Source organism: Grus americana, unplaced genomic scaffold (genome assembly GCF_028858705.1).
Source record: "Grus americana isolate bGruAme1 unplaced genomic scaffold, bGruAme1.mat scaffold_633, whole genome shotgun sequence".
Lineage (NCBI taxonomy): Eukaryota > Metazoa > Chordata > Aves > Gruiformes > Gruidae > Grus > Grus americana.
In genome coordinates, this window is record NW_026561860.1 from 1,937 (window position 1) to 29,820 (window position 27,884).

Genomic DNA, 27,884 nt, shown 5'->3' on the forward strand with positions numbered 1-27,884 from the left:
AGTTTCTCAAATGCTAAATTTGGGGATAAAAAAGGCAATTTTTTAATTTATTTTTTTATTTATCCCCTCCCCCCTTTTACCTCCCGCCGCCGTGTTGGTACGCTCCAGTGGCTGGGCGGGCTTTGCGCTCTGATTGGCGGAGAGGCGGCGGCGCCGCCCAATGGCGTGCAAAAAAGAGGGAGGGGAGGTGCGGGACTACAACTCCCAGCATCCCCCTCAGGCGCCGCCATTTTCCCTCTCTTCGCGGCGGGGAGGGGAAGGGACGTAGCAGGCGGGGCATCGGGGAGGGCTCATTTCCGCTTCTGGCTGAGGGGAGAGGAGCCGAGGCAGCCAGGATGCTGATCAAAGTGAAGGTGGTGTCGGTGGGGGCCGAAGGGGGAAACCCCCCCCCCCCACCCCCAGCTGGGCTTCGGGGGTGCGGAGAAGGGGTGTAGGCCGCGCCGCGGGGTATTGGGGGAGCGTGTGGGGAGGGTGTTTGTGTGTGTCTGACTGGCCGGGGCTGTGTCCGTGTGTTTCCTTCCCCCAGACTCTGTCAGGGAAAGAGCTCGAGATCAACATTGACAAGGTAGGAGGCACCGCCCCCTTTCCAGCATGCTCCGGGGCAAGGGGGGGGGGGGGGATGTGTGTGTGTGTGACCAGAGGGGGAGCTCCCCCAGCATCCCATAATGCCTTGAGGAGGTCTTTCAGCATCCCATAATGCCATGGGACAGTCCCCCACCATCCCGTAATGCCCTGAGCAGGTCCTTCAGCATCCCACAATGCCATGGGGAGCTCCTCTACCATCCCGTAATGCCCTGGGGCAGTCCCCCAGCATCCCATAATGCCCTGGGGAGCTCCCCCAGCATCCCGTAATGCCTTGGAGAGTTCCCCCACCATCCCACAATGCCCTGAGCAGGTCCTTCAGCATCCCATAATGCCTTGGGGAGCTCCCCCAGTATCCCACAATGCCCTGGGGAGGTCCTTCAGCATCCCATAATACCCCGGGGCCAGTCCCCCACCATCCCACAATACCCCGGGGCAGGTGGAGCGGATCAAGGAGCTGGTGGAGGAGAAGGAGGGGATCCCCCCCCCAGCAGCAGCGCCTCACCTACGGGGGGAAGCATATGTGAGGGGTGGGGCCTGGGGAGGGGGGGCGGGGCCTGAGGAGGGGGCGTGGTCTGGGTGGGGGCATGGTCTCTGTGGGGGCGTGGTCTGGGTGGGTGGGAGCAGGGAGTGGGGTTTGTGGGGGGGTGTGGCCTGTAAGGGGGAGGAGCTTTTTTGTGGTGGGCGTGGCCTGTGTGTGGGGTGTGGCTTGTGTGTGGGCGGGGCCTTTGGGGTGAATGAAAGGGGGTGTGGCTGGAGGGGCGGGGCCAAGCGTGCCCTTTGACCCTACCACCCCCCACCCCCCCTTTTTTTTTAAAAAAGGAACGACAAGAAGACGGTGGCCAACTACAAGATCCAGCATGGCTCCGTCCTCCATCTTGTGTTGGCCCTGCGGGGGGGGGCGGGGCGGGGCAGTGAGGGGGCGGAGGGGGCGGGGCCTGCACCAAAAGCCGCCCCTCTCCCTCAGCCCCGCCTGTGAGGGGGTGGGGAGAGCCCAGCCCTGCCCTCCCGGTCCCGCCCCTTTCTAAAGTTTTCCTCCCTCGCATGCTCCCCTGTTTAATAAAGTTTCTTTGTGATGTCATGCCGGCAGCCTGTGATGTCATTTGATGCGGGTTTGGGGGGGGGGGGGAGAAAGGGACAAGCGCGCGGCATCGCCCTTTTAAGGGACTCTGTTGTGGGGCCCACCCCCTCGGCCCCTCCCCTTTAGAATCCCTCCCGGCCGCTTGGCGTTGCCCTTTAAAAAAAAAAACCAAACGGGCCTTGTGACTCCTCCCCTTCCGGCACTCGGCCCCGCCCCCTTTTTTTTCCCCTTCTTCCCTTTTTCAAAATGGCGGCGCCCGATCTGGAGCGGCTCCTCGCGGAGCTGCTGGAGCCCGACAGTGACGTCATCCGCCGGGTAACGGGCCCCTGGGGAGGGAGGGGGAGGGGGGGATGACGCAATAGGAATACGCACGCCCCTGACACGTCTTTTCCCCTCACAGGCCACCGCCCGCCTCCGCGAGGCCTTCTCCGACCCCTAGACCCCCGCCCGCCTCGGCCTTCTCCTCACCGGCTCCTCCCGGGCGCAGGTGCGGCCCCTCCCCCTTCTTCCTCCTTCCCCCCCTTTTTTAGTTTTGGGGTTCCCCTGACTCTGCCCCATCCCCAGATCCGGCAACTGGCCGCCGTCCTGCTGCGGCGGAGGCTCTTGGGCCGATGGAAGCGCCTGGACCCGGCTCTGCGCCAGAGGTGGGTGGGTGGTTGGGGGGGGCGGGGCCAGCCGGGAAGGGGCGGGGTTAATGTGCCACGCCCTTCCCCCCCACACCCCCCCCCGCAGGCTCCCGACGCTATTGGCCGAAGCTTTGGAGCGGGAGACTGAGTGAGTGCGAATGGCGGCGGTTTCAGGGGTCCCCCCCACCAATAGTGGTGGTTTCAGGGGCTCCCAAAGTGGGGGTGGTTTCAAGGCCCGCCCCCCCCCCCCGTGGTTTCAAAGCCCTTTGGTAATTTCAATGCTCCCCCCTCCAACTATTGGTGGTTTCAAGGTCCCCCTCCCAAAACTCTTGGTGGTTTTAAGGCCCTCCCCCCACCTCTTGGTGGTTTCAGTGCCCCCCTTTCCAAACTCTTGGTGGTTTCAATGCCCCTTTTTCCAAACTCTTGGTGGTTTCGATGCTCCCCCTCCAAACTCTTGGTGGTTTCAATGCTCCCCCTCCAACTATTGGTGGTTTCAAGGTCCCCCTCCCAAAACTCTTGGTGGTTTTAAGGCCCTCCCCCCACCTCTTGGTGGTTTCAATGCCCCTTTTTCCAAACTCTTGGTGGTTTCAATGCTCCCCTTTCCAAATTCTTGGTGGTTTCAATGCTCCTCTTTCCAAACTCTTGGTGGCTTTGATGCTCCTCCTCCAAATTCTTGGTGGTTTCAATGCTCCCCCTCCAAACTCTTGGTGGCTTTGATGCTCCTCCTCCAAACTCTTGGTGGTTTCGATGCCACCCTTCCAAACTCTTGGTGGTTTCAAGCCCCCCCACCCCGGTCTGGTTCCCCCCCCCCCGCCCCCCCAGGCACACGGTGACGGTGGTTCTGGCCCAGCTGGGGGCCCTGGTTCTGCGCCGGGGGGGGCTCAGCGCCTGGGGACCCCTGGGCACCTGGGTGCAGGAGGTGGCCCGTGACCCCCGGCCCCCCCACCAGGAGGTAAGGGTGCTTTTAGGGGCCCCCCTCATCCCCTTTGGGTGGTCGGGGGGGGGGGGTGGTTTCGAGGCTCCCCCTGTCCCACCTTGCCCCCTAAGTTGCCCCAGTAACACAGGACGGGGTGCCCGGGTGGGAGGGAGGGTAATCAGTGGCGGTTTCGATTCCCCCTCCACCCCCTTTACTCCTCTTGTGGGCCCCAAAGGGTGGTTTCAAGGCTCCCCGTGCCCCCCATGACGTGGGAGGGGGCGGTTTTGAGGGAGGGGGGCAATTAAGGGTGGTTTTTAGTGTCCCCTCCCCAAATTACCCCAGTAGCGCAGCAGGGGGGGCGCCTCAGGAGCGGGGGCAGCACTTAATGTCGGTTTCGAGCCCCCCCCCAAGTGTGCTGTGTGCCCCCCGAAGGGGTGATTTCGAGGCTCCCCACACCCCATTTTACCCCCCCTCATTCTCCCCCCCCCGCCCCCCAGGCGGCCCTGCTGGTGCTGAGTGCGGCGCTGGAGGCGGCCCCCCAAGTCCTGGCCCCCCACGGCCCTGCCCTGGCCGCCCTGTGTCGGGGGGCTCTTGCTCCCGGGGTGCCCCCCAGCCCCCCGGCGTACAGCCTGCAGGCCCTGGGGGGCTGGGGGCCATGTTGGGGGACACCCACACGGTGAGTGGGGCGGGTTGTCGGGGCGGTTTTCCTCCCAAAATGGCGGTTTCGAGTGTGTCGTCCCCCCTCCCCCCCCGGTAAACGGAGGTTTCGAGCTTCCCCGAAAGGACCGTTTTCAGCCCCAAAAGGAGGGTTTCGGGGAGCTGCGGGACTGCGATTTTATTCGCCCCGAAACGGTGGGTTTGGGGTTTCCCAAAACGGCAATTTTCAGCCCCAAAATGGGTGTAGGGCCTCTTCCGAACGGCGGTTTCAGGGAACCCCGAAAGAGCGGGTTTGGGACCCCCAAAACGGTGGTTTCCAGCGTTCCCCGAAGCGGCAATTTTCTACTTTTCCAAAATTACGCTTCAGTGCCCCAAGCGCTGCCTTAAAAATGCCAGATTCGGGGCTTGCCGAAATAGCGGTTTTCGCGCCCCAAACCGGCGGTTTCGCGACACCCCGCGGCAATTCCCGAACCCCTAAAAAAGGCTCCTTGAAACCCCCATTTTTAAGGCCAAACCCGGCCGTTTTGAGACTCCGGAGGGGGGGTTTTGAGGTGCCCCACGGTTGTTTCAGGGCCCCCCTGGTGGTTTCGTGGCCCCCCCAACCCCGTTTTTTGAGGGTTTTTTTACCCCAAACAGGAGCTGCTGCGCTCGCTGCTCCCCGACATCCTGACGGCCCTGAAGAAGCTGCTTGACGCTGACGAGGTGAATTTGGGGCCGTTTTCGGGGGGGGGGGGGGGAGGGGATTTGGGGCCGTTTCAAGGGATTTTGGTGGTTTCGAGGCTCCCCGGAGGTTTCCTGGGCTGGTTTTTGGGGGAGGGGGCGCTTGGGGACATTTTGGGGTGCCGTGGCATTTTTCAGGGGCGCCCCAGTGCCGTTTCGGGGCATTTGGGGCGGTTTCGGGGGGGGGGGGCTTTTGGCAGTTTCGGGGGGGGGGGGGGCTTTTGGCGGTTTCGAGGCCCCTCCCAAAATTCGGGGTGTCGTGTGTTTCCCCCCCGCTAGGAGCGGGGCACCGAGGCCCTGGAGGTGTTGGACGAGTTCCTGGAGGCCGACCCCGCCACCGTGACCCCTCACCTTCGACCCCTGCTTGACCTCTGCGTTCAGGTAACCCCGGGGGGGGTCCCATGGGTGCTGGGGGGGATCCCAGGGGTTTGGGGGGGTCCCATGGGTGCTGGGGGGGAGGGTGTCTGAGGGGGGTCCCAGGGGTGTTTGGGGGGGGTCCCATGGGTTTGGGGGGGGGTCCCATGGGTGCTGGGGGGGTCCAAGGGGTTTGGGGGGGGGTCCCATGGGTGCTGGGGGGGGTCCAAGGGGGGTCCCAGGGGTTTGGGGGGGTCCAAGGGGGATCCCAGGGGTTTGGGGGGGGTCCCATGGGTGCTGGGGGGGTCACCCAGAGGTGCGGCCCCGCAGGTGGCAGGGGACGAGTGTTGGGGTGATGCGGTGCGGGTGAGGGCCTTGGCCACCGTCACCTTTCTCGCCCAGAAACGTCCCAAGGTGAGGAGGTGGGCACTGGGATATACTGGGGGGCACTGGGAGGGGACTGGGATGTACTGGGGGGCACTGGGATATACTGGGGGGCACTGGGAGGGGCTGGGGGGGCACTGGGATATACTGGGGGGGCTGGGGGGGGCACTGCGGGGGGCACTGGGATGTACTGGGGGATACTGGGAGCGACTGGGGGGGGCACTGGGGGGGCACTGGGATATTCTGGGGGCACTGGGGGGCACTGGGGGGGGTACTAGGATGTGCTGGGGGGCACTGGGCGGTCACTGGTCCTTACTGGGCCGTACTGGTGCAGGCGCTGCTGCGGGGGGGGCTGCTGGGGCAGGTTCTGGGGGGGCTCCTGATTCAATCACAAGATTCATCCGCTCTGATTACTTCCCATTTTACTGTCTCGCCAACCACGAACAATCTTTACTATTATTTCGGTAGCACGCTCCTTCTTTTCCCAAGGGGTCCACACTTTACACTTAGCACACTCTACGGCTGTCCCAGATTGAATCCACAATCTCTGTTTATACCATAAAAATTCAAAAAATAATTATTGATTCACAATATTTTTAGGGTGTAAAAGGCAATATTCTGGCTCCCACATTTACCAACAATTCTACTTCAGGGGCTGCATCATTCAGATTTTTAGTTACTCTTTTAACACGGCAATAAAGGACATCCAAACTTACACGTCAATGCTACTATTAATCTCAGATAATTACCCACAAGGGTATCATTAATCATTTGCTTCATCCTTCTCCGGCTGTTTCCCTCGCTGGATAACAGAACCGCGGATCCGGACTCCACACTCGCTTCGTGCGTGATTTTACGTCTCGCACACTCCCACAAATTCAAACACATCAAGTTATATTTGAGGAAAAAAACCCCCAACTTCTTGAAACAGTAACTGTTAAGCTCCTAGACAAGCAGTACCTCCAGACAGTTACTGTTCCAATGTATGCGAATAAGACGCTAGCAGTCCCGCATACGCTCACCCTGCGTTATAACGTAACGACCTACGGGGAGCCAACAGACGAACCGGTTCCAGAAACAGAGTAGTAACTGTTAAACTCCTAAACAACCAGTACCTCCAAACAGTTACTTAAAGAAAATAAAAAAATAAAAGCAAAATGTTTTAAAGAATACCTTTCAATAGATGGTCCTTGTCTGTCCCCGCAGTGATCCGACTGAGGAGAGGAGTCTCTCCGGAGAAACCCCCGGGGGTACCCAAGAGAGTCCCCATCTCAATGGGTCCTGCAGCCGGGCAGAGAGGGTCCCATCTGGGTCACCAATCTGAAGCCAAAAAAAAATTCACTCGATAGCCAATGTGACTATTAAGCAGGTATCCTTCATTGCACCGGGATATTTCCACGAACGTGCGTCTCAGCGAGAAACAAATTGTTCGTGATTTATATTACAAAAAAATTTACATATTCATTATTATTCTGGGAACTCGTGAATATATGCTAATGTCCTGATACGCCTGCGCAGTTTCTTTCTCAGGTGGTTGTCAGGGGTCGTCCTCCTCAAATCTTCCTCTTTCTCCGCTTCTTCAGCGTACACAGTTGGGTGACCTCTTCTTCATGATCTCTGTTTTGCAAGCTCAGCAACCTCGTTATCCGTCCTGCCCAGATGGTCCCAGGCTTGTTGGCATATTGGGCCCCCTTTATCAGGTTGCCTCAAACTTTGTGTCTTTTTTCTAGTTCCTACCCAAGGACTATTCCCTAATTTATGTCTTCTCTTATCCTGTTTCTACATTCCAACTCTTTTACTAATTGTTTTCTTTTGTATTGGAGCATGAGACAGGCGAAGCCTGAGTTGGTGGGGCCTGACTCAAGTGTTGCCAAGTTATATATTCTGTTTTAAAATTGTTCTACGCTAATTAGTTTCCCTTATTCAACCCTGCATGGCCCACTGGTGCAGGAGGCTCTGCGGAGGCAACCCCGGGTCGTTCTGACCCACTTGCCGCTGCCGCCGGGCCTCGTCTCCTGCCGGGTGCTGCCCAGATTGGCCAAGGCAGGCCGCAGCAGGCAGCAAGCGGGCAGCAGCAAGCGGAGGACTTCCGACTGGATGCCCACCGAGTGACCTAGAGCCTGGGGGATGCCAGGGGGAAAAGGTCCTTCGTTGACCGCCGCTGTCAAGGCCCAGCAGGGCCCACCAGCTCCCGGCAGCACCAGGCCGCACGCTGCTGCAGCACCCCGGGGCAGCCCCCCAGGAGGCCCCAGGGCTGGGAAGAAGCCGCAGAGCTGACATACTGCCATGGCTGCCTGCCGTCCCGCTGACCCCGTGCTGTCCCTTGGGCAGTGGGGGGGGCCTTGTGGCTTTCATCGCTCCCCGTGCAGATGGAACTAGATGATCTTTGAGGTCCCTTCCAAGCCAAACCATTCTCTGATTCTCTGATTCTCTGAACCCCTCCAACTACATGAACCCCTTCATACTACATACCCTTCCAGGACAAAGTGGATCCCCTTAACTCCCCCAGCACAGATTTGCCACTGTCCCGTTACAAACTAGACCCCTTTAACCCCTCCCAGCAGAGACCTGCCCTGTCCCAGTTCTGGATCCCTGAGCGGGGCAGGGGCCAAACCGACCAGCTGACGTGGGGCAGCAATAACAACCAGCCCAACCCTGGGGCAGCCAAGTGGGGCAGGAGCAAAACTGCCAGTCCGGCCACCCCGAGGGGGAATCTGGTAAAGCTGTGGCAAATAGAAAGCTAAGAGACCCTGGAGGGAGCAGAAAATGTGAAGATGCGTAAAAGCCACCCACAAATGGTTTTGGAGCCCCAAGGTGAGAGAGCAGCTGGGTGGGGACATGGCAGCCAGACAAGGTCAACCCAGCACCGTTGCTGAAGGTGTTTCTTTGGCAATGCTAGTTCAGAGTCCGCATAGGGCTGTATCTCGGGGGGCAGGTCAAATTCATTGGAAATGAACCTCTAAGCGACCAGGTGCTTTGCTCCACGAGTCTCACGGACAGGGTCCTGTACCTGGGAAGAGTGGCACAGAACCCTCAGCATACGGAGCGTTCCAGCCAAAGCAGTGAACAGGCACGCTTGCAGCCCTGGGCAGGTTTTTATTGAGCCGGCTGGTGCGGCTCGGGGAAGAGGTGGGAGCTCTGCCGGCGGACAAAGAGCCCTTGGCCAGCAGCAGTGGGGAAGTCCAGCGGCTGATGGCTGGGGGAGGTGCCAGGGCCCTGGCAGCTGTGTGGCCTTGAGAGGACACGTCCCCGTGCGGCCCCGTGTCACAAAGGGGCAGTGATGCGGCACCCGCCCGGCGATTGTGACCTCACGGGACCGGGGCTTTATAAGCTGAAAAGCGGGCCAGCGAAAGCCAGTTGGGCTGAGCTGTCCTTTGGGATAACTCGGCTCCTTCCCTCGCTACGTGCACGCCTATACTGTTTTCCAACCATTTCTCCTTTACTGCCCACTTCTCCTCAACTTCCATCTTCTTTCAAAGGTAACTATGATTTGACTTTCCGGACAGATCACGCAGTAGGTAGATACGGGATCAAAGGATAGGCTGGCCTAGACCTTCAGAGCTCTAGGCTGAGCTCTTACTCCTTTAGAGGCTGGCCAGGGCTATGGGTAGAGTTCCTAGCTGCTAATTCTTCTTAGTGACCATATCCTAGGATAGGTGAGTAGGGGGGGGTGACAGTGTAGCCCGAGGCGTTGGGCTCAGCCTAGAATGACAGGAAGCTCAGCCTGCCTGATGGGGTAGGAAGGGAGACAGAGAAGGAGCAGGGCACAGGCAGCCGTTCAAGTAGCGGCCGAAAGCCGATAGGTAACTCCTGCGTACAAGGCGGGAAAGTGTGGGCTGGAGAGGCAGAGGGCTCTGCTGCTGACGGTAGCCACAGGTCAGCAGCAGGTCCTTGTCTCTCTTCCTGTAGAGACTCAAAGCAGCTTGCCCCCAGAACACACCTTCCTGAAAGCCCTGAAAATCTGGAGCGAGTGCTTGCTCAGCTCCCCTCTCGCACCTTGAGAATCAATTCTCGGGCTTCTCTGTGAACCTCATGCTGCCAACATTTCTGACCTTACCACTCTGTGAATACTGAAGGGTTGTTTGTCCTGCCTAGAGAAACAAGGTGATTTAAAACTGCTCTGGGACCCTAAAGCGAACAAGTAGAATCAGTTGACTGTCCTTGGCTTTTTTTTTTTTTTTTTTGCTTTTTTTTTCCTTAAGGTAGGTAGGTGAGTGTGCGCGTTCTTGATTCTTGTCCTCATCTCCCTGATCTTTATCGGGAGTTTTCCATAAATGAAGTCAGGATGCAGATTTGGAGAGCTGACTGTCCCCTACTCTCCCCTTGGTGTCTTAATCCCATCCGGACCTACCGTGGAGAATATCTAGCAAGTTGGAAAAGTCTCTTGTCCTAGCTGCAGCTCTAGGGCAGTGCCTTGGTAGAAGGTGTGACATTTAGACCAGATTCCTGACATGCCAGAAGGAAGTGGAAGTGACTGGTGGTGCGGGGCGGGGTGGGGGGAGCGCATACAGTGTGTGAGCTCCGCACAGGCTCAGCTCGATTTTTGGTGCGGGACTGCGCAGAGCCCTGCCTGTTGGGAAAGGACTGTCGTGCCAGGCTCCCTCCAGTTTGGCAGTGTTTAAGGCCATGGGATTTGACATGTTGCTTTTTTCTGTTCTGTTGCTGCCAGGAAAATCCCAGGCTTACTTCCCGCCATGTACTGAAATGATCCCATTGCCCCTGCAGTCCTGAACTGGCTGTCAAATTGGCAATGGAGAGAGGGTTTTGTGGCGCTTAAACGTGTTGGAAAACGAACGTGGGCTTTAGGAGCAATCCCATGGAGGAAATGAGAGAGAAGGATGTGCTGCATCTTCCAACCATGTGGTGTAGCAGGTTAAAAAAGTCTGTCGTGTGTAAGCATTGTCAGACACGAGGCGTTTTCCTTTAATTTCTGCTCCGTGAAAACTGTAAGCGCTCTGTAGCAAGGCTGTTTTGGGGATGTGGGTAACTGTGGAGCTTTGTGTTCCAGCTGTAGGCTTTCCTTAAGGAAAAGGAAAGGCATGTCAGCCCTGCCTCCTGTAACCCAGGTGAAGCTTGTAAATGGAGGAGCATGAGCGGGACACGAGTCTCAGCAGTGTCCAGGCAGGGAAGGGTTCACACTCTTTCTCTCTAGAGTAAGAGGCAGCTTTCAGCTCTAGAAGTCGGAGGAGTAGCAGCGGTTAACGTAGTCAGTTGAGATGTAGAACAAACTTTGGAGCTGGGTTCCGAAGTAGTGGTGTCTCTACCCAGGCTGCTTTCAAAGCTGGACAAATACCACTCCTCTAAGGGTGTTAGAGCATATTTCCCGTCTTCAGGAAGGCAACATCTTTCTGAGGGACTCGTGGCTCTTGGGAGACACTTGCTTCATCAAGCTGTAGGTGCTCTTTGTTTTGGAATTCCTGCACTGTGTGGGTCAAAGTCAAGGCAGTAGCTGCGTGTTGCTGTTTAGCTCCTGCTCAACTCCAGCCTTCTGTCGTGTGCCCGCGCACCGGTGTCTTGCCATGCTGTGGATGAGAACGTTTGCAAAGCACTTCACCTTCCGTGAGTTCTGTTTTAGAGCTGGAAGCGTGTGTTGTCACCCTATGAAAGTCTCAGGAAAGTGATGCTGCCTTTCAAGCAGAGAACTGGGGAGACCTGCAGTGTCTCAAGTCTGTGTCCTGGAAGGCTTGTGGTCCAGCTGTGTTGTGAACCCAGCCTGGCGCTGGAGAAACTCACAGTGCTGGATGCTGTCCTGTGTGTAGTCCTGACCTGCAAGGGTGAGGCAGGAGAAAGGTGGTGAAATGGCTGGAAGTGTAAAGGTGAGCTCATGTGAAATCGATGAGTCTAACGGTGACAAATGTCCAGATATCCCTAGTCTTAGGTAAGGATCTTGTTCTGTGCTCTGCTGGTAGAGCAGAGATGTGAATGTAAAGAGCGGCTGGAAGAGAAGCCTGTTCGTGCTAATGGAAATACCTCAAGACCTTGATGAAACTTCAGCCTTCCTCTTACCTTGCCTGTGACTCTCTTCACATGCTTTCTGCTGCTCCTTCTAGAGAGAATTGCTGAGGCTCTGGAGAATGCCTTCATACTTCCGCAAAATCATCCCATACGCCATACCCGGCGTGCTGGCACTTCTTGGCTGCTGGTGGATCTATTCCCACAGAAAAAAGCAGGCAAGCTCTTCTGACAAACAAGAAAGCGTAGCTGCTGAAGAAGAGCAGCAGCAAGAAGCGCCAGAGGAGGATTCACCACCAAAGGAAGAAGCGGGCGTTCCCATGAGAGAGGCAGTCTTTGAGGAAGAGGAACACCCCGAGAATGAAACCTCGACCTCCCTGCCATCAGCAGAGTCGACGACACCCTCTCTTCCCTGTCAAACTCATGAGAGGCCAGATCTCTCAGAGGACCATCCAGACCTGTCTGTGACCACACTGCAGCCCAGCACCGTTGCAGAGGACACTGCAAAGCCGGAAGCAACAGGACCTCCGGATGAAAGCAGTGGCCCTGCTTGTGTTTCTCTCCCCCTGACCTCGGAGTGTCAGGGCAGTGCTGCGGTGAGCCTGGTAGAGGATTCAAGCTCTGGTGCCAACCCAGATCAGTGTGCAGCAGGTGGGTATGCATTTGCTCTCAGAATTCCCATCTCTGTAGGATCCCGTGTTAGCTGGGTGATCTTCAGGGTCTGTTGCCAAGGGGCGAACAGGCTGGTCCCCTTTCGGCACAAAGTTAATTCTTGTCTAAAGCTAAGCGTGTGCTTGAGTAGCCCAGTGCAGTGGGCCGTGTCTGGATGTAGGCCAGGCTGTTGAAGACCTTGCTGGTTTGAGACGTGCTCATACAAATGGTTTCTGCTTCAGTTCAGGCAGCTTCTAGGAAGCACTGGGTTCCTCTCTGTGCTTACGGGCTGCTGCCGAATGGAAGCTGGAAGGCAGCAGGTTTCTGAGGGGCTGCTGGATGAAGCAGGGAAGTGCTCTGAGGAACTGTGATCAAATGAGTTGGTTGCAGACCACTTCCCCTGAAGCCTTGTGGTTTGGAAGGGTAGGTGCACGCCAAGAAATCCCTAGAGGGAGCAACGTCCGAGGAGTTCCTCCATCTGTCTCTGTGTTGCTTTTGCCTTCTACATCCTGGATGGTGTGCGCCTGGCAGAATACAACGCTGCCTGAGCAACTGTTAGTTAACCCGTCTGACCTTGGAGATGGATGTGAAAATCCTTTAGAAGAGCCTGTGGTGCCAAGAGCCCCTAATGAGGGGATGTCTTTGGTAGTTGCTACAAGCAGTTGGAACCAAGCTGCTTGCTGCAAGACATGGGGATTGAGTCTGCCGACAATGAAGGATGAAACCCAGCGAGCATTTTCACTTGTGAGAGCAACCCTAGGAAGAAGAGGGTTTTGCCTTGTTGTGAATGCTGGCGTGCCAGGAAGGTACGAGCGTGTGTTGCGGAGCCTGGGGATGGGAAGGGCTGAGAGCTCTGCACTCAGCTGAAGGGTAGGGAGAGGGGCTACAGCGGGTCAAGCTGATCATGGGGCCATGCTGGATAAGAGGTCCTAGAGCTGACCTTCGCCCCCAGGCTGTGAGACTTCAATCCTCATCCTTGTCCGGGAAGCCTATGGCAAACAGCTGCCCTCTTTGCCTTTGCCTTTCTAGGCCTCTGTGCTGTGTACCTAGGGAAGATGTGGCAAATGGGAAGCGGCTGTTGGGTTTCTTTTTCTCTTTGGTCTTGCACTGGATGGTCTGAGTACTTGCAAGCAAGTGAGGCTCTTCCTGCTTCTGCTGGTTCATCTGGAGGGAGGAAGGATCAGCCTTGTGTTACACTGACTGCACTGTATCTGGGCTCTGACCAGGAGGAAGGTGTTTGAGTTTGCCCCCTTGCCAAGTGGGAGGATTCCTGGTATCAGCTGATGGTTTGGAAACAAAACACGGCTCAGCTCTGGCACCTTCTTTCTTCAAGCATCGGAGAAATTTGGGCAAGAGGCAAGCCCCTACCCCAGCTAGTAGTGTGCACAGCTGGCATTCAGGTCACTGGGCAACCCCTCTTGGGGCAGGAATGTAATGTCAGTACAAAGAGCAGAGGAAGAGCTTGCATGTCCCGGGCCCCCCTCCCCGCATGCTGAACTCCCTGTGAAAAGCCCTCCTGAAGCCATGGGGAAAATGCAAAATACCTTGCTGCAGCAGCAGCAGCAGCAGCAGGAGCGCAGGGCTGATGTCAGCATAGCTCTCCTTCAGCTGGTAACTTTGACTTAGTGTCCTGTCTCTGCTGCTGTGTAAGGTGTTGCTATTTTGAAGGACTCCTGCTGAACTCAGGCCTCTGTTGCGTTCCTAGACCTACTTTTGGTCTACTTGACCCCTTCTGAAACAGTGGAGAACCTGATACAGGAACATCCCAACGGAATGCATAGGAAGAGCTCACTGTAAGCTCTCTAGGAAATGCTGCACTTTCCTGGCCTTGTGTCTGGTAGCTGGACTGTGTGGGCTGTCTGAATGCTAACACGTGTGCATGTCCTGTAGGTTTGGCTGTCAAAGGCATGGCTTTTGTGGACAATGACTGTGCCACGAGGAAGGCAGTGACACACCAGCACGCTCATCCAGAAGGAGGCTCCTGCAAGTCCGACTTCACTATCTGGGAAATAGAGGTCCCAAAGGTAACCACCGCTGGCCTGCTCACACCTCCTGCCCTGCCCTACAGAGCCATCTTCTGGTTCTTCCAGTCTGGTACCGGCTCCGTGCCATCCCAGGGAGATCAACAACCACTAAACGGAGAGGATTTAAGCGTTTAGCTCCCAAGATGTGAAGATGAATCTATGAAAATGAGCTGTGCTTACGGATCTCTATCTACCTGACCTTATCCCAGACCAGCTGAACTCTGCCCTGGTCCAGCATTGCCTTTATTATCCCGCCTGGCCCGACACTCCAGGAACTGGGAATGTGGCTGAAATAAGGCACAGAGAAGAGTGTTGTTTGATCTCTGTTCCTCTTCCTAACTGTTGGTTTCTCGACTCTTTCACAAAGGCTTTAGTTGGCCGCTTGATCGGCAGAAAAGGAAGATTTATGAACTACCTGAAGGAAGCGTCTGGTGCCAAAGTTTACGTCACAACACTCCCTTATTTCCGTGACTCCCAAGTCTGTCACATCGAAGGTAAGTGGAATGCCTCTCGATTTGTGCTCTACTATGTAGCTTGGGGGCATCGATGGGCAAGGAAATGAAACAGATGTTGTGGATTTCTGAGTCTAGTGCTTTAGAAAACTCTTCTGCTCAGTGCTGTTACAGCAGAGGTATCTGCCAAGTCTCCTGTGCCTTGGCACGTGAACCCTCTATTCTCGAGGTGAGAATGCTTTTTAACATCTTCGGCTGCTGTAGTTTAACCAATGCCTTTTGCAGGATCACTTCAGGCTTGAAGAAGGAGCTAGGGCATGCATCAGCCAATACAGCAGTCTTGCCTGTGAAGGATGTTAGATTAGATCAGTGGTGGGAGTGTCCTCAGCATATCTGTGCTAGAGACTGACTTTGGGCTTTTTGTCTTCCAGGCTCTGCACAACAAGTAGAAAAAGTACTGAGCCTGATTGGCCAGAAGTTCACAAAGCTGTGTCTCACCAACATCTACGCTCTACCTCCACCAACACCGTTGACACTTCATTCGCTCCTTATGACTGCCTGGGTAAGTCCAAGCTCGCTGGCTACGCTGATGTCCAGGTGGAAGGCTGTTGGTGTTGGTCACTGCTCGCGGAGCGGGCTAGATCCATGTGGCTGGTTCAGAGATGCCCTGTAAACCAGCTTGGTTTTGTGTGGCTCTCCGTTCTCCAGCTTGCGTAACTGTTACGGATCAGATTGATCTCCCTGGTCTTCCACTCCTGCTTCCATTCTGCCTGAGCTGAGAAATGTAGACTTATAGAATCATGTAGGTTGGAAAAGACCTTTCAGATCATTGAATCCAACTGTCAACCTAAGACTGCCAAGTGCACAACTAAACCATGGCCCCGCGTGCCACATTTACACACAGCCTTTAAAATACCTGCAGGGACGGTGATTCCATCACTTCCCTTGGCAGCCTGTTCCAGTACCTGACAACCCTTTTGGGGAAGACATTTTTCCTAATATTCAATTTAAACCTCCCCTGGTGCAACTGGAGGCCATTTCCTCTTGTCCTATCGCTTGTTGTTTGGCAGAAGAGAGAAACCCCCACCTCACTACAACCTTCTTTCAGGTCCTGGGAGAGAGTGATAAGGTCTCCCCTCAGCCTCCTTTTCTCCAGGCTAAACAACCCCAGTTCCCTCAGCCGCTCCTCCTCAGACTTGTTCTCTAGACCCTTCGCCGGCTTCATTGCCCTGCTCTGGACACGCTCCAGCACCTCCATGTCGTTCTTGTAGCAAGGGGCCCAAATCTGAACACAGTTCTCGAGGTGCAGCCTCACCAGTGCTGAGTACAGGGGGACGATCACTGCCCTAGTCCTGCTGGCCACACTATTTCTGATACAAGCCAGGGTGCTGTTGGCCACCTGGGCACACTGCTGGCTCACGCTCAGCCGGCGCTCGACCAACAGCCCCAGGTCCTTTTCCGCCAGGCAGCTTTCCAGCCGCTCTTCTTTCTCAAGCCTCTAGCGTTGCCTGGGGTTGTTGTGAGCCAAGTGCAGGACCCGGCCGAGAGTCTCTTCCTGTACAAGATGGGCCCCGTCCCTGGTCTGATTTCCTTGAGAACAGCATGGAGTGTCAGGGAATAGCTTTCTGCTCCTGATCCCAAGCAGCCTTTGCAAGTGAAATACCAGAGTGCAAGGGCCTTTCCACCCATGGCTGTAAGCCTCAGGAGTTGCTGGCGGAACATGGAGTTGCTGTGAAGGAAGCTTGTGTTGCAATGAACACTAATGAGACTTTCTTTCCTCCACACGGCAGCTCTTCCTCCCAGATGGAGTTCCTGTAGAAGTGGTCGTGGCAAACCAAGTCGATGCTGGACACATGTTTCTACAGCAGTATACACACCCCACTTTCCACGCCCTGCGTAGCCTTGACCAGCAGATGTCCGCCTGCTACTCTCAACCTGCAATTCCAACCCTGCCAACTCCAGTAGAAGGCAAGTAACTTGGTTGCTCACAAATGGTTCACTTGAGAAACTTCTAGGGTCATGCGAAAGCCTGATGCCCCCGAGTTCGGCTTGGGAAGTTTCCCAGTGGATGAGAATGTGCCAGTTCAGAGAGTTGCTTGCCTAGCTGCTGCCGGAGTAGAGATGTTGCTCTGCTCTTCCTTATCCCCCTCGTGCCTGCAGTGCCCCCCTCCCCAGCCACTTAGCTGCATGTTGAACTTCAGAATGAGATCAAGTCCGCCTCAGGGCATTTCCAACCAACTTGGCCCCTGGAGGATTTTTGCTGACAAAGCGTGGGACTCCTCCCAAGTGTCCATCGTGTCACTGTCTGCACATGGTGTCAAGTGGAGGGTGCATCACAAGGAAGGGGGAGGGGTTCTTAGCGCTTCCTTTCCTTCTTGGAGACAGAGCTCACTGTTAGTGGCCAAAGGCTGGAAGGGAACTGGATACCTGGCTAGAAGAGCATGGCAGTGGCAGACAGAGACTTGAGAGTACAAGCCAGCTCTCCGGTGTGCCAGCGGCAGGCTTGTCTGATGGAGGGCTGGGGGGATGTGGAAGGAAGATGGCAGCAGCATGAGAAGAAATGCTGTTGCTTCTCAGTAGAGAACTGTGCAGCACTAGGAATCAGCCTGAAGCGCTGATTTCTGGGAAGCCACTTCAAGGGAGCTCTTCTGTTCTGCAGTTGGTATTATCTGCGCGGCTCCAGGCCTGGGTGGGGCATGGTTACGGGCTCAAGTCATCAGCTACTTCGAAGAGACCGGTGAAGTGGAGCTCAGATACGTGGACTACGGAGGATACGACAAAGTGAAGGTCGACACGCTCAGACAAATCAGGTCTCGAACTGCTCTTATCTGGCTTGAATCTTCATCAGAGGCATCCGTATCATTTGAATTGCTTATAGGATTTTCCAGAGCTGAAGTGGGAAATGGTAGAAAGGTTTGTCTCAGCAGCGGGTGTGGAGCCCTTGGGAGCACAGCAAGCTCTTGCAAGGCTTTTTTGAAGGGGAGGGAGAGGCAATTGCAAATTCTCCCACCTCAGCATGGAAGCTGAGCAAAAGGAGGCCTTCAGGAGGCCCCAGAGTGTAGTTAATTGATGAGGTAGGAATAAGATGCAGATTCTCTATGCCCCAGCCCCATGGGCTGGGAGAGCCATACTGGATGAGGGTTTTCTTACACAAGCCCAGGAAATACTTGATTGTGCCCCAGAGGTGGGAGAAAAGCAGTACAGCCTCCATGAGGGAGGTGGTTTTTGCTTGGAGCCCAGTCCAACTTGGCATGCTAATCAGACAATTTATTGCTGTTGCTGCTGCTGCTGCTGCTGCTGCTTAGATTGCTGGGAGAGTAGTCTCGTTTTTGGGGGGTTTTTTTTGACTGTCATTAATTTTCAACTGAATATCTGTTAGAGCAATTAATTAATCAGTGTCACCTTCAAGAATACAGGAGTAACTTAAAGGCATGTTCTTACGATGTGATCGATTCTCTTTTCTTTAAGGTCTGATTTCTTATCACTGCCTTTCCAAGGAGCGGAAGTTTTACTGGACAACGTGGTACCGCTTCCAGGTAATGAGACTCTCGTGACGTACCGTTGGTGGTGCTCCTGCAGGTTTCCATGGATGCCAGCTGTGTACAAGCAATGACTCTGTCTCAGCCTTCTCCCTCCCCTCTTGCAAGCTCAGCCTCTGATGGGACTAGAGCGAGGACTGGAAAAATTGTATTTTCTTCTTGTAAATGTGCTAGCATGGCATAACCCGTCCGACGCCAGGGGAAATGGAGAAATGGCCAGGCTTTTTTGTGCATGGAGGAGAGAAGGAATGACTCTCCTAAGCAGCAAGTTGGCAGGACTGGCAGGGTAGAGGTGAAGTAGCTGTACCTACGCTGCCACCTTCTGTCACAGAGTAGCTGTAGATGCCAACTTAGGTTTTGATCTGCTAGACAAATATCTGGCATTTCCCTATGAAAATGACGGAGGTGTCTAGTTCTGTGTTCAAAAGACCAGCCTCCAAGCCCTGGAAGAATGTCAGTCAGTCACTGCCTAGAGATGCTTTCTGGTTTGCTTTTTTCATTCCCCCTGCCCCCACTCCCCCCCCATTCTTTCTGGTGATGTTAGAGATGCAGGCTGTGATGGTGTCTCCAAAGCTGCCCTTCTGGGTGCGGGAGGGGTGGCTGTAGGGGCTCAGGGTCAGGCCAGGTTTCAGCCCTGGGTTTGTGGCTGGCAGCACTGCAGGAGGTACAGGCCCTGCCAAGACTAGAGGGATGGCAGGGTTTAAGCTGCTTCTAGCAGAAGTCAGTGTTTTGCGTGTTCCCCGAGGAGATCGACCTCCTTCAGGATTTGTGGGCTTGTCAGGAGTCGTTCACTTGCTGCTGGAGATGGTCTCGGGGTGGGGAGCACGAGGGAGAAGCTGTATTTTGCAGCAGTTTGGTAGGAAATAAGCAACTGTCCTCCAGAATGAACACACTTCTGCCCAGTCGATTGTAACTGTATTGCCCGGGACAGAAGGGTTCCCTGCTGCATTTACAGGTGTGGAGTTAGCAACAGTACCCACCTAAGCTGTGCGGGCTGAGAGACTGGAGCTGCCGGTGCTTGCAAAGAGGGCATTTGGCACTGTTCAGGTGCCAGCCAGCCTGCGGTACAAATGCTTTTGAGCTCCCCGTGACAGTCCTGCGCTCTGTGCAGGGTCCGTAAAGTCCTGAAGCCCCTGAGCTGAGTTTATTCAGGATCAAAGTACTCCTGGCAGCAGGAAAGGTACCGCAGAAGTATACTTCTCTGTCTTGCAAGCCTGCTAATTCATCAGCCACTGATGTTCACGTTCACTTAGCTGGTGGCTTTTGAAAGCGCTTTGCCCTTTCCCTTTGGCAACACAGCAGGCATACTACTTGTGTGACCTCCAGCTTAATAGACGGGGTCCAGCAAGTGCCCACAGCAAGGGCAGGTGAGGATTCTCTGGCCTAACTGATGTAGGAGGTGCGACAAGATGAGCTGAATAGTCCCTTCTGGCCTTTAAAGCCCGTGACTCTCTCTCTCAGTTGTTTTCTCCTGCTCTCTTCTTTCCACAGGCCAGGATCACTTTTCCTCCGAGGCTGACACCGCTGTTGTTGAGATGACCGAAGGCGCAGTCCTAGTGGCGCAGGTACCTGAGAGCTGTCTGGAAAAGCCTTGTTGCTGATTTGACGGCTGCTGTTATCCTCTGTGCCCCCTAGCCCACCGTGTGTGTGTGTGTGTGTGTGTGTGTGTGTGTGTGTTCAAATCCAAAACAAAGGCCGAGCTTGTAAGGCCGGCTGCTGTAAGGGTTCTTGTGGAGCCATCTGGGTGCTGAGAACTTCCTTGTGTAGCATCGGCACCGCTCCGGACGCTGTGGCTGGGAAGGGTTGAGTATTCCCTCTTGTTGCTGATGCGGCCGAGTGGGAAGCTGATGGCATTCGTGATGCTCAGTCTCAGAGCTTCCTTTGCTTTAATGCCGTGCTCAAAGGCGTCACTAGTTCTAGCAAGGGCACGGATTTGAGTGACTCGAGACAACTTGCCAGCAGGCTGTCCCAGCTGCCTGGTAGCAGTAGCTACCTTTCCTCCAGCCTCCACCCAAGTTGGTGTTTTGAGGACCTGAGATGCAGTCACTGATGCTAGCCTTGCATCCTCCATGGCTCGGACCCGAGAATTGCTGAGAATTGCTCACACTCATGACCTGAATTAATTGATGCAGGCTGATGCCTGCAAACTAATGTTTTTCTGTCTTTCCAGGTCACAAATTATGACAACGCAACAGGTCTGCCGCTGATCCAGCTGTGGAACTTGGTGGGAGACGAGGTGCGTATGTTGACATACCTATTTCTTCAACGCTGTGAGAGTTTCTGATTATGCAGACTTGTGATCAGGAACTCGCTGATAGTTCTTTCTAGTGGCTTGTTCACCTTTCTCCTTTTTTTTTTTCCCCCCTCCCTTTAGGCGGTGTCAGTGAACAGAGCTCTGGTGGAAAGAGGACTGGCTCAGTGGCTTGTCTACTAGCCATGTCCTAGGCACCTTGGGAACTCTTGCGGCGAATAAATCTTGTTTTGCACTATTACAACTTGGTTTGGCAAGTTCTCATTGACTTGGTTTGGCAAGTTCTCATTGACCTATTGACACCTGTGTGCGGAGTTTTGGTGGTCCATTCCAAGGCGTCTTGCTGAACCGCAAACACATGCCTCATCTCAGTGAAATGACAACGGGACGTACTGGGATGACGATAACCTGTTAGAGAGGGATGGGATCCACCTGTCTAGAAGAGGCGAGGGAATCTTTGGCAGCAGGCTGGCCAACTTGGTGAAGCGGGCTTGAAACTGAAGGACTCAGGGGCTGGCGTCTGTACGGTTATGTGCAGAAGAGTGGCGAGGAGATAGGCGATGGAGGTCAGTACAGCTATTTCCCAGACTCCGTACAGCAATTTCCCAGATTCCTTATACTAAATCCCTTTATGCTTTGTTCAGGCAGCAGAGATTTCTGTTCCACATGATAGTAGGTTGTTACTTATGTGGTTTCTGGCTAGGTTCCTCTGTCACACGCCTTCTCTGTAGCTGACCATGCACTATTCACGTGTCCACTTGCCAGGCTGTCCATTAGCCATCACATCAGGTGCCAGGGATCTGCCCGCTTGCTGCTTGCCTCGCGTGGGGACTACTGGGGAACCCCCGCTGGGACGTGGATGTAATAAAGGCCTTTTGATCATCTGTGCGTGCATTGTGTTTGTGTATCCGATCCTGCTTGGGTCTGGCTCGGTGTCACCACTGGCGGAGGCCAGTGCGGTGTCGCCGCCTGGATCTGACAAGCGGCGTAGTCGGCAGGATACACAAGCAGCCCTGCCGTGGTTGAGAAAGGCGAAAGGGGAAGGTGAGAGCTGAGATGGAGCTGCTCGTGCATATGGTGTGCCAGGGTGGCCCCAGATGGAGCAGTGGGGGTCGGTAGCTGCGTTGCTTGCCAAGCTAGCCAGCCTGGAAGATTGGCCATAGCTGTCAAGGGGTTAAGAAGTAACCCTGAGGGTCACTGAATTGGCTTTAAGAAGCCTGCCTTTCTGCGATGCCTCAGGGGCATGCCGGAAGTTGGCAGGGAAGTTAGGGTGGGCTCTGCTCACCAGGAGAAAAGCATTAGATGATGATGGATCAGTTTGTCTTGGGTTTGCATGGCAAGGGTTTGGGAGCGGGGGGGGCCACAGGGGTGGCTTCTGCGAGAAGCTGCTAGAAGCTTCCCCTGTGTCTGCCAGAGCCAACGCCAGCCGGCTCCAAGACAGAACCACAACTGGCCAAGGCTGAGCCAATCAGCACCTCTGTGATAAGAGAGTTAAGAAGGAAAAATACAAGTTAGAGGGAGCTTTTGCAGCCAGAGAGAGGAGGGAGAAGATGTGAGAAACTTTTCAGACACCAAGGATTGTGCAGAAGGAGGGGGAGGAGGTGCTCCAGGTGCCGGCACAGAGATTCCCCTGCAGCCCGTGCTGAAGACCATGGTGAAGCAGGCTGTCTGCCTACAGCCCATGGAGGAAAGATGATGGGGTGTAGAGATTCCACCTGCAGCCTGTGGAGGATCCTACAGTGGAGCAGGTGGAGACACCTGAAGGAGGCTTTGACCCCGTGGGAAGCCTGTGCTGGAGCAAGCTCCTGGCAGGAGCTGTGGATCCGTGGAGAAAGGAGCCCACGCCAGAGCATGTTTGCTGGCAGGACTTGTGACCCTGTTGGGGACCCACGCTGGAGCAGTCTGTTCCTGAAGGTCTGCACCCCATGGAAGAGACCCACGCTGGAGTAGTTTGTGAAGAACTGTAGCCCGTGGGAAAGACTCATGTTGGAGAAGTTGGTGGAGGACTGTGTCCCATGAGAGGGACCCCACGCTCCAGCTGTATGGAGCTGCCCAGATGGTCCCAGGCTTGTTGGCATATTGGGCCCCCTTTATCAGGTTGCCTCAAACTTTGTGTCTTTTTTCTAGTTCCTACCCAAGGACTATTCCCTAATTTATGTCTTCTCTTATCCTGTTTCTACATTCCAACTCTTTTACTAATTGTTTTCTTTCCTACTGGAGCACGAGACAGGCGAAGCCTGAGTTGGTGGGGCCTGACTCAAGTGTTGCCAAATTATATATTCTGTTTTAAAATTGTAAATTTGGTTCTTCCCCGTCCAGCTCTCTTGGCTGTCCAGATCTCGCTGTCCAGCTCGTCTGGGTGTGGCCCACACCATGCGGGGCCTGGGGGTTAATTACTAGGACTTAATTTCCCTTTAATCTTCACCTGTCAAGACGGATTGGAAAGTTACTATTGTGCCTTTTCTCATCTATCAATTGCTCTGCTGCTCCTTCCCCAGCGCTTCCTCCTCACCTTGACACAATTACAGCCCCCTCCTTTACGCCCTACGAAGACGGAGCTGCGGGCTCTGCAGAGACAGGGAGAGGAAAAGGTCTCCTGGGGAAAATGGCTGCATCTGAATAAAGCTGGAACCACCATCCCAGTCCTGTGGTGTCCTTCGCACAGGGAGCACCCAGAGCAGGCTGAGCAGCAGCATCAGTCCTGGTCTTTAGTGCTGCCTGCAGTAGAAAGCCCAAATGTTTCCTTTTATACCTAGTTCCACAAGTTGCAGAAAGAGGATCTCTTCCGTTAATAGGTATCTGCATGTTTTAGTTAAGATTTAGTTTTAACTCCCACCATATACTTTTCTTCAAAATGCTGTGTTTCCACAGACTGTTGCTTTTCTCAGTGTTTGCCCTCAAAAAGGAGAAAAAAAAAAAAAAAAGAGACAAACTGTCAAGAACCGTGAAAGAAAGCTTAGGAGCCCTGCTTATTTCTCCACTCCCAGAACCTCTCACTCACCTCACTCACGCCGGTCCCCCTTGTTACCGCTCAAAGGGCAATAACAACTTTCCAAACAGCAATGCAGTTTAGAAAGCCAACATTGGTTTATTCAGCGCTGGGTGCATGGGGGATCTCTCCTCCTAACATGCACACCTAGCCTTTAATCCCTTATACATTTATACACTTAGGTTACAAAACCATTACAAAATCACATTTCCATCACATAGTTACCTTATTGTTACCTGACCGTAACCCCCATTCCCCGTCCCCCTGTGCTGCTGAGGGGGGGCAGAGGTTGAAGCCGGGAGTGAAGTTGAGCCTGGGAAGATGGGAGGGGTGGGGGCAGGTGTTTTCAGATTTGACTTTATTTCTCATTCCTCTCCTCTGTTTCGCTTAGTAATAAGTGAGATGAATTTCCTCTCTAAGTTCAGTCTGTTTTGCTCGTGACGATAACTAGTGAGTGATCTCTCCCTGTCCTTATCTCGACCCAGAAGCTTTTTGTTATACTTTTTCTCTCTCCCCTGTCTAGTGAACAAGGGACATGATAGAGTGGCTCTGGTGGGCACCTGGCCCCCAGCCAGGGTCAACCCACCACACCTGGCAACTCCATGTGGGACACAAAAGGTATTTGTTGCACTACAGCGCAGTCTGCGGTAAAGAAAACTGGCCTTGCGCTTTGATTCCAACACCGCATCCTCAAACAAAACGAGGCTGTTCCCTTTGAGGAACAGGGATGGAAATCTCACCTGCCATCCCAAAGTTATGCTGTGGCATTGCTTCACTTTTGGCCCCTTTCCTCAGGCTTGGTAACTCTTTTGCAGAGCCTGCTTTTTCCTCTTTGTAACAGGGGATGTCTGGGGTTTCACAGGTTGCTTCGTTGTGGGGCACCACCCGTACCCCTGGATTTGCCTTCATCAATGCATCCTTGTACTAGGAAAGAAACAGAAAATTACCAGTCGTGCCGGTGATGACATGATACTATCCACAGGGCAACAGAGCGCGCTGCTTGTAAGACAATTTAATACAGTAAATAATCCTTCCACACCTTGATTTTGTCACAGTTTCATCACGTGCTTTGAGTCGGACCAGGATATCCTTCATTGAGGTTGAAAGTTAATCCTGAATCTGCAGCTAAAAAGTTACAAATAGTTTTTCATAGTTCCACGGTTAAGAATGTTCCAGATAGTTTTTCACCATTCAGGATGTCACAGAGAGTTTTGTAAATAGCGGCCTGATAAATAAATAAATACCCCCCTGACCCGCCCATGTCCTCTGCGTGTGCGTCCCCAGACTTTGTCGATGACGCCATCAGTGACTCCGAGGACGACGCTTACCCGCGCAGAAAGGTCTGGGGAGGGGGTGTGGGGGGTAATTAGTGATGAGGAATCGGGTAATTAGGGGCGCGGGGGCAGCTAATGGGACTTTTGTCGCCTCCAGGCCCAAGACCCGCCCCTTTCCCGCCGCACCCTGGTCCTCTTGGGTGAGTTCCTGGCTCTTAATTACCGCTAATTACGTTAATTGGCCTCCCCCACACCCACTCCCCTTGCGGCTCCGCCCCCCACCACCCCATTGGTCCATTCCATCTGTGCTCACACCCCATTGGTCCGCCAGGCTTCGAGTGGTCCCGCCCATCGCTGCCATTGCCCTCAATGAGGCTGTACCATGTCGGGGGGGGGGGGTGGTATTCATTGGTTGAGAGGCTTCTAGGAGGGAATGAGGTGTCCAATGGGAGCGTGGCGGGGCAGAGGAGGGGCGTGCTGGGATTGAGTTTCTCAAATGCTAAATTTGGGGATAAAAAAGGCAATTTTTTAATTTATTTTTTTATTTATCCCCTCCCCCCTTTTGCCTCCCGCCGCCGTGTTGGTACGCTCCAGTGGCTGGGCGGGCTTTGCGCTCTGATTGGCGGAGAGGCGGCAGCGCCGCCCAATGGCGTGCAAAAAAGAGGGAGGGGAGGTGCGGGACTACAACTCCCAGCATCCCCCTCAGGCGCCGCCATTTTCCCTCTCTTCGCGGCGGGGAGGGGAAGGGACGTAGCAGGCGGGGCATCGGGGAGGGCTCATTTCCGCTTCTGGCCGAGGGGAGAGGAGCCGAGGCAGCCAGGATGCTGATCAAAGTGAAGGTGGTGTCGGTGGGGGCCGAAGGGGGAAACCCCCCCCCCCACCCCCAGCTGGGCTTCGGGGGTGCGGAGAAGGGGTGTAGGCCGCGCCGCGGGGTATTGGGGGAGCGTGTGGGGAGGGTGTTTGTGTGTGTCTGACCGGCCGGGGCTGTGTCCATGTGTTTCTTTCCCCCAGACTCTGTCAGGGAAAGAGCTCGAGATCAACATCGACAAGGTAGGAGGCACCGCCCCCTTCCCAGCATGCTCCGGGGCAAGGGGGGTGTGTGTGTGTGTGTGTGTGTGTGTGTGACCAGAGGGGGAGCTCCCCCAGCATCCCATAATGCCTTGAGGAGGTCTTTCAGCATCCCATAATGCCATGGGACAGTCCCCCACCATCCCGTAATGCCCTGAGCAGGTCCTTCAGCATCCCACAATGCCATGGGGAGCTCCTCTACCATCCCGTAATGCCCTGGGGCAGTCCCCCAGCATCCCATAATGCCCTGGGGAGCTCCCCCAGCATCCCGTAATGCCTTGGAGAGTTCCCCCACCATCCCACAATGCCCTGAGCAGGTCCTTCAGCATCCCATAATGCCTTGGGGAGCTCCCCCAGTATCCCACAATGCCCTGGGGAGGTCCTTCAGCATCCCATAATACCCCGGGGCCAGTCCCCCACCATCCCACAATACCCCGGGGCAGGTGGAGCGGATCAAGGAGCTGGTGGAGGAGAAGGAGGGGATCCCCCCCAGCAGCAGCGCCTCACCTATGGGGGGAAGCATATGTGAGGGGTGGGGCCTGGGGAGGGGGGGCGGGGCCTGAGGAGGGGGCGTGGTCTGGGTGGGGGCATGGTCTCTGTGGGGGCGTGGTCTGGGTGGGTGGGAGCAGGGAGTGGGGTTTGTGGGGGGGTGTGGCCTGTAAGGGGGAGGAGCTTTTTTGTGGTGGGCGTGGCCTGTGTGGGGGGTGTGGCTTGTGTGTGGGCGGGGCCTTTGGGGTGAATGAAAGGGGGTGTGGCTGGAGGGGCGGGGCCAAGCGTGCCCTTTGACCCTACCACCCCCCACCCCCCTTTTTTTTTAAAAAAGGAACGACAAGAAGATGGTGGCCAACTACAAGATCCAGCATGGCTCCGTCCTCCATCTTGTGTTGGCCCTGCGGGGGGGGCGGGGCGGGGCAGTGAGGGGGCGGAGGGGGCGGGGCCTGCACCAAAAGCCGCCCCTCTCCCTCAGCCCCGCCTGTGAGGGGGTGGGGAGAGCCCAGCCCTGCCCTCCCGGTCCCGCCCCTTTCTAAAGTTTTCCTCCCTCGCATGCTCCCCTGTTTAATAAAGTTTCTTTGTGATGTCATGCCGGCAGCCTGTGATGTCATTTGATGCGGGTTTGGGGGGGGGGGGGGAGAAAGGGACAAGCGCGCGGCATCGCCCTTTTAAGGGACTCTGTTGTGGGGCCCACCCCCTCGGCCCCTCCCCTTTAGAATCCCTCCCGGCCGCTTGGCGTTGCCCTTTAAAAAAAAAAAAACCAAACGGGCCTTGTGACTCCTCCCCTTCCGGCACTCGGCCCCGCCCCCTTTTTTTTCCCCTTCTTCCCTTTTTCAAAATGGCGGCGCCCGATCTGGAGCGGCTCCTCGCAGAGCTGCTGGAGCCCGACAGTGACGTCATCCGCCGGGTAACGGGCCCCTGGGGAGGGAGGGGGAGGGGGGGATGACGCAATAGGAATACGCACGCCCCTGACACGTCTTTTCCCCTCACAGGCCACCGCCCGCCTCCGCGAGGCCTTCTCCGACCCCTAGACCCCCGCCCGCCTCGGCCTTCTCCTCACCGGCTCCTCCCGGGCGCAGGTGCGGCCCCTCCCCCTTCTTCCTCCTTCCCCCCCTTTTTTAGTTTTGGGGTTCCCCTGACTCTGCCCCATCCCCAGATCCGGCAACTGGCCGCCGTCCTGCTGCGGCGGAGGCTCTTGGGCCGATGGAAGCGCCTGGACCCGGCTCTGCGCCAGAGGTGGGTGGGTGGTTGGGGGGGGCGGGGCCAGCCGGGAAGGGGCGGGGTTAATGTGCCACGCCCTTCCCCCCCACCCCCCCCGCAGGCTCCCGACGCTATTGGCCGAAGCTTTGGAGCGGGAGACTGAGTGAGTGCGAATGGCAGCGGTTTCAGGGGTCCCCCCCACCAATAGTGGTGGTTTCAGGGGCTCCCAAAGTGGGGGTGGTTTCAAGGCCCCCCCCACCCCCCCCGTGGTTTCAAAGCCCTTTGGTAATTTCAATGCTCCCCCCTCCAACTATTGGTGGTTTCAAGGTCCCCCTCCCAAAACTCTTGGTGGTTTTAAGGCCCTCCCCCCACCTCTTGGTGGTTTCAGTGCCCCCCTTTCCAAACTCTTGGTGGTTTCAATGCCCCTTTTTCCAAACTCTTGGTGGTTTCGATGCTCCCCCTCCAAACTCTTGGTGGTTTCAATGCTCCCCCTCCAACTATTGGTGGTTTCAAGGTCCCCCTCCCAAAACTCTTGGTGGTTTTAAGGCCCTCCCCCCACCTCTTGGTGGTTTCAATGCCCCTTTTTCCAAATTCTTGGTGGTTTCAATGCTTCCCTTTCCAAATTCTTGGTGGTTTCAATGCTCCTCTTTCCAAACTCTTGGTGGCTTTGAT

At 55.4% G+C, this 27,884-nt stretch overlaps 2 protein-coding genes and 1 pseudogene across 2 annotated transcripts in view; all 3 read left to right on the forward strand.

Moving 5' to 3' along the window:
* Positions 1-335: 335 nt before the first annotated feature.
* LOC129200888 (NEDD8-like) lies at positions 336-1,618 on the forward strand (annotated as a pseudogene).
* A 264-nt stretch (positions 1,619-1,882) lies between these two features.
* LOC129200889 (importin-4-like) overlaps positions 1,883-27,884 on the forward strand; it is a 30,482-nt gene continuing 4,480 nt past the window's right edge. Inside the window, exons 1-7 of the mRNA XM_054812139.1 lie at positions 1,883-1,978; positions 2,064-2,150; positions 2,228-2,307; positions 2,396-2,437; positions 3,703-3,881; positions 4,499-4,564; positions 4,862-4,978. Of these exons, the coding sequence (XP_054668114.1) occupies positions 3,861-3,881; positions 4,499-4,564; positions 4,862-4,978 (204 nt within the window). The 5' untranslated portion in view covers positions 1,883-1,978; positions 2,064-2,150; positions 2,228-2,307; positions 2,396-2,437; positions 3,703-3,860. The remainder of the gene's footprint in view (positions 1,979-2,063; positions 2,151-2,227; positions 2,308-2,395; positions 2,438-3,702; positions 3,882-4,498; positions 4,565-4,861; positions 4,979-27,884) is intronic.
* On the forward strand, positions 25,274-26,627 carry LOC129200887 (NEDD8-like). The gene is given in 6 exon segments (XM_054812137.1): positions 25,274-25,291; positions 25,464-25,502; positions 25,964-26,000; positions 26,003-26,045; positions 26,344-26,495; positions 26,611-26,627. Coding segments are annotated over 6 exon segments (306 nt in total).